At 28.8% G+C, this 5,620-nt stretch overlaps 1 protein-coding gene across 1 annotated transcript; it reads right to left on the reverse strand.

The window, feature by feature from the left end:
* Positions 1-864: 864 nt before the first annotated feature.
* LOC111617068 (ribosomal oxygenase 1-like) lies at positions 865-5,379 on the reverse strand. The gene is made up of 3 exons (XM_023358403.1): positions 5,275-5,379; positions 2,825-3,008; positions 865-1,735 (listed from the first exon to the last, which is right to left on the reverse strand). Exons 1-3 carry the CDS (start codon positions 5,316-5,318, stop codon positions 1,727-1,729), a joined length of 237 nt encoding a protein of 78 aa, XP_023214171.1. The 5' UTR covers positions 5,319-5,379; the 3' UTR covers positions 865-1,726.
* Positions 5,380-5,620: the final 241 nt, after the last annotated feature.

Below are 5,620 nucleotides of genomic sequence, written 5' to 3' on the forward strand. Positions count from 1 at the left end.
ATATATATAAACATATGTAGTGATAATCAGTCTTTCATTCCAACTTTATCCCATAGCAATCAGAAAAAATTTAATTTGAAGTTTGAAGATTTGTTTGTTTGTATGAGTGCAATTTCTTTCAATATGGAATAGTGTTTGTATGCCATTTGGTGTTAAAAGCTAGAGGTATTTTGATGTTTAATTGAATAAGTCAAATAAAAAATAAAATAAAATTTATGAAAATAATATAAATTTAGAAAATTTTGCTGATAAGTAAGTTACCATTGTCCCTGCTTTGATTTATTAATTAAAATTTTAAAATATTTTTAGACACATCCCATTACATTAATTGGTTAATTGTATTGTTTTTACTGGTTTTTAAGATTGGAATCAATCTTCCATTTTTCCATACAGACAGTATCTTTTTTACATGCTTTTTTTTTAAAATAGATTTTTCATAAGGTTTATACAAAAACTGACTTTTTAAAAACTGGTTTTCGAATCTAAACTTTTCTACTAAATTGGTTTTAACCAGTTTTTGAATTTTCACCCCTCAAAAAAATTAAGATTAGGGATATTTTATTTTATATTATATTATAAACTTATTTTAAAAGTTTTTAATTTATTTAATATTTATAAAATTTCAAAAATATAACAAAATAAAATCAACCAATGTCTACACAAAACAAAACAAAAGAAAATGCTACATTATCACATTAAACTATAAAATTTACTCCATAGAAAACCATAAAGAAAAACGAATGACAAAATGACAATGAATGCCTACAAAATATTATTTCTTATTTTTCCTAAGAAAATACGATTTTAGAAAGCAAAAAACGTCTATAGATCTATTGCTCAATAGTATCTTATTTTGCACACAAAATTGCCAGAAATTGAAAAAACTCTCTCACTTGCTACTGAGCACCTCTACTCAGACAGAACACTCAAAAAGTTTAAAATCACACTACTAAGTGCGATTTTAAAGAAAACAGGGAGTGAATGCGAAATTCGGAATTTTTACCAAATTTTCTGATTAATATCCTGCATTTTTCTAAACCCCCAATTAAATTTTCCTTTAAATTCTAAACTAAAACCTAGCTTAAAAAAAGGCCCCTTTCGTTCTCCCCTTTCGTTCAAAGTAGACATCCGTCCATTTCGAAAACAATCCCACATTCAACTCCAAAGTTGATAGTTAGCATGGGCCTGGGGACAACTTTGACCCATCCGAGTATCTTTTACCTCACAACAATTGGTCACCTGACCATTCTCCCACGACGAAACTATATAAGCCACTTGCTTCCCCCTCTCGGGGGAGTCGTTCATCCGCCGTCACTTTAATACTGTGTGCTACGAATATTGCGTCCTATGTCTATTATTTTCCTCAAAGAGAAAAATATAATTTCCTCAAGAGATCTATCAACCTAAAGAGGTATGGAACAAATTTTTGTGAACTCTCTCTAGACCCTTTGCATTTTAAGGACTCATAAATTTCCCTCGATAATAGTTATTGTACCGTCTATGTAGATAGCTAATAAATCATTGTTTCCTTGTTAAATTGGTGTCCTCAGTTTACTCGTATATCGCCTGCCACCTTACTGACGGCACTCCTCCCTCCTCCACTCGATCCGAACAATTAAATCCCGTTACCGCGGGAAAGGGAAGAAGAAACATTTAAGCCATCTTGACAGTGAGCAGGTTTAACGACCTGTCGCCGGAAAGGGAGACCTCCAACCTCCCTGGCGGTTCACAAGATCTATTAAACCAAAACATAGATTCTTTGAAGTTTATAATTATCATGTTATTTGTACAGTAAGACCCTGCTTAACGCTGCCTCAATATAACGTGGTCTGCACAAAGCCTTAAAAAAAATTAAAAAAATATCAAAATTTACAGTTTTAAATTATCACGGCATTTCATTGATTCTTATATAATACGATTATTTACAAACACAAACCAATCAGCAAAAGGTGGCAAAAAGGTGTACTTTCTTTAAATCTGTTTGTTTGGTGCAATTTTGAAAAAAATATATCATCATTGATGCCATAGGCAATATCATCTTTGCTTGGGAAGAATTAACTGATAAATGCACAAAGTGTGGAAGAAGTTATGGCTGAAGGTATCCAAGAATTCTCAACAAGAAGAGCCTATCGCTGTATCGTTACGTTGACCAAACAACCTAATCGATATAGCAGGACTAGAAAATATAGACAAGCAGCATAGTGAGGAGTTACAGCAGATTTCTGGTGAGAGCCTTACCAACAATGACCTTCAAGAACTGGCAAACATGGAATTCATGTGGAAATGGAAAATGGAGATTCTGAAAACGAAAAATCCAAAAAATTTCTCTATAGATTTCCTTAGTAAGACTTTGGTAATGATAACCAAAATCATTGATCAAATTGTAGTGAATGATCCAGATTTTGAAAGGAGTACAAAAGCAAAACAAGGCGTTTTGGATGCGATCTTCTGCTACCAACATTTGCTTAAGGAAAGAAAAAAGCGACAAATGAAACTTCACAACTTTATTGCAAAAGAACAAGAATTTCAGAAAAGTCAGGACCTTTGTCACAAAAAATGAACTTTACATTTTTGTGTGCATATGTTTATGTGTTATTTAACATATATTATTATACAAATTAATATAAAAATAACTTAAAATTAAAGTAAAATTTTTTATTTTTGGTCACATGTTCTCCTATCCCTATTTACTCTATGTTAAAATGACCTTGTTTAATGCTGTTTTGCTGTTAGTGCTTTGTTATCTAGGAATGTATCCCCCGTTAAGCAGGGTCTTATTGTATTCGTTCTTAAATTACATTTGAATATTGTCATAAATACTTACTTTTTCTTCTAATGTTGATAATTTTAAGTCCTTAACACTTATAAATTGTGGATATGAATGAATTAAACTTTCAATTGCAAAAGCCTGCTCTTCACTAACATTAATATATTGTGATTCAATTTCAAGGTATAATTTTGTATTCTCTAAAGAGTAGTATAATTTGATTGTTTCTTCCACAACTAATCTGTAATAGCAAAAATAAAATATAATAATTGAATTAATTGATATAAAATTTTTAATAAAAGTTATTTTAATTATTTATAAATTTAAAATGATAGATAATCATTAATATATTATTTTATATCAAATAATAATAATAATAATAATGTCATTCCATATCAAATTTGTGTACTTGCACTACAGAACTTAAAATAAACGTATATAAGTTTAAAAGCAATTCATAAACAATATATATATATATGAACTTCATTTATTAGTGGCATTAGTGTTGTAAAAAATAAATCAAAAAGCATAAATATGTTTGAAAATATATTGAAGGTTTTTACAACTCAAAAACTACATTTATAAAAGTTTTTATGCAAAACATGTTATAATCAGCAAATTTTCACAATGAACTTTTATATCACTATTTAATTTTGATTTTACTTTTTCAATATGTCTTACCAGTACATTAACCTTTCAACAGGTATGGTGCTATCTCTACATAGGGGAGAATAAACGTGGGAAATTTTTAAAGTATTTTCCCACACATTTTTTCTCATTACCATTTCAGAAAAAGATTTCATAAACAGTTATCTGTAGTAAAGAAAAGTCTTTTTTATTGTTACATAATTCCTTTTTTATGTGAATTTTTTCTTCGTGGTAGTTTTTGGTGATATCTGCAAAATTCAAAATTCTTTTCAGGATATAGCTGTCATTCACAAGTGCCACACGATCGCCCTTGACAGATATATCTGTCAGTCATTGCTGAGTGGTTAAGGATATACAGGGCAAGTTTTTTATCTTGAGACAATGAAATAACTTGATCTCATTATTCTGAAAAAAGTTTAGACAAAAGTTGTAGGGTTTTGAAGGGGCAATCAATTGGTAACCTTGGATATGACCTTCCAGTAATAAAAAGTATTGTTTCCCATTAGAAAAAGCTTTTAATTTTAACCTTAAAATAATCTTGACCTTTAACCCAGACCTTAAGGTCAAGGGTATATCCAACTGTGAAATTTCCTGCTCTTTCTATTGCTGGGGTCAAAAATATGTATTCCCATTGAAAAAAACAGACTTGACCTTAAAATGACCTTGAAGGTCAAGATGACATCCAAGGTCACCAATTGATTGTCCCCTTCAAAACCCTACAACTTTTGTCTAAACTTTTTTTCCAGAATAATGAGATCCAATTAAGTTATTTCATTGTCTCAAGATAAAAAACTCACCATATATATATATGGTGAGTTTTTTTATCTTGGTGATTTTATATATATATATATAATCAATAGGACTGTTGAGTTTGTCTGGGGCCAAGATTAAAATGGGCTCCTTCTGCCATTTTTTTTGAACAAATAAAGTGCATAGAATCTGTTTCATTATTAATAAAAAGCATTCTTAACCCAGGATTGGTCATCTGGATGATCAATCTAAATATCAAGATATTCCTTAAAACTCTGAAAATTTAATGCAATTTAACATATGTTTATGATATTTCAATATTCAAACTTTGGCTAATAGCAATTATATTATGATAATTCAGATAACATATTACCTTAATCATCCAAATATTACAACTTCATTCTTTATATATAAAGCTACACTAACTGCCATATAATATCAGGCTAAATATCAGCAATAATAATTTTGAATTACTAATTAATTTGTCTCTAAAGGGATGCATTAGGTGCTTTCTTGTATTAAATTTAATAATTATAATTTAATTAAATAATTTTAGAATAAACTGGAAGAAAAGGATCAGCCTGGAGTGGGACTCGAACCTGAAACTCCTGCTTGCCATGTGAATGCATTGCCAATTACACTACCCTGACATCTGGTCCAATCTCCTCTTCCAGGTATATTTAATTTACAATATAATCATTGTCGAATATTTCTGTTGGTGCTGACTGGAAGTCTGGGTAGTGTAACTGGCAACACATCTGCACAGCAAGTGGGAGTTGTGGGTTCAAGTTCCACTCTGAGTCAATTCTTTTCTTCCAGTTTATTCTAAACTTATTTAATTAAATTATAATTATTAAATTTAATACAAGAAGATGCCTAATGCCTCCCTCTAGAGACAAATTAATTGGTAATTCAAAATTATTATAACAAATATTATATGGCAGTTGGTGTAGCTTTATTATTATAATGTATCGGGTTTCATGGGATGGTTATATTTATATATATTTAAATTATTAAATTAATTCATTTTAAGTTTTTAAGATACCTGTGTTATAATTTCTAAAGAGTATTAAATATATAATCTATTTAAAGATACATTAAATAGATACCTAATACAGGTTGGATGGATAATTCTTATTATACTGGTGGGCATTATTAACACTTCATTTTCATGTTGTTCATTATGAACACTATGTAACTTGTCATCTGTTTATTTAAAAAAGTTGTTATTAATATTGTAATATTGAACAAACTCAGTATGCTAAATAAATAATTAAGTATTGTGAAACTTTAATACTTAAAATAAAAAAAGTACAAAATTTTTCAATAATAAATTATTTAGGATTCAATTAAAATTAAAATTTATTATAAAAAATTAACAAAATTTTTCTTTATATTAAAAGTTAAAATTTAAAATAATGTTTATATAATATCAACATTTCAAATTTCTAAATA

Source organism: Centruroides sculpturatus, unplaced genomic scaffold (assembly GCF_000671375.1).
Source record: "Centruroides sculpturatus isolate CEXI.00-Female unplaced genomic scaffold, Cexi_2.0 scaffold4660, whole genome shotgun sequence".
NCBI lineage: Eukaryota > Metazoa > Arthropoda > Arachnida > Scorpiones > Buthidae > Centruroides > Centruroides sculpturatus.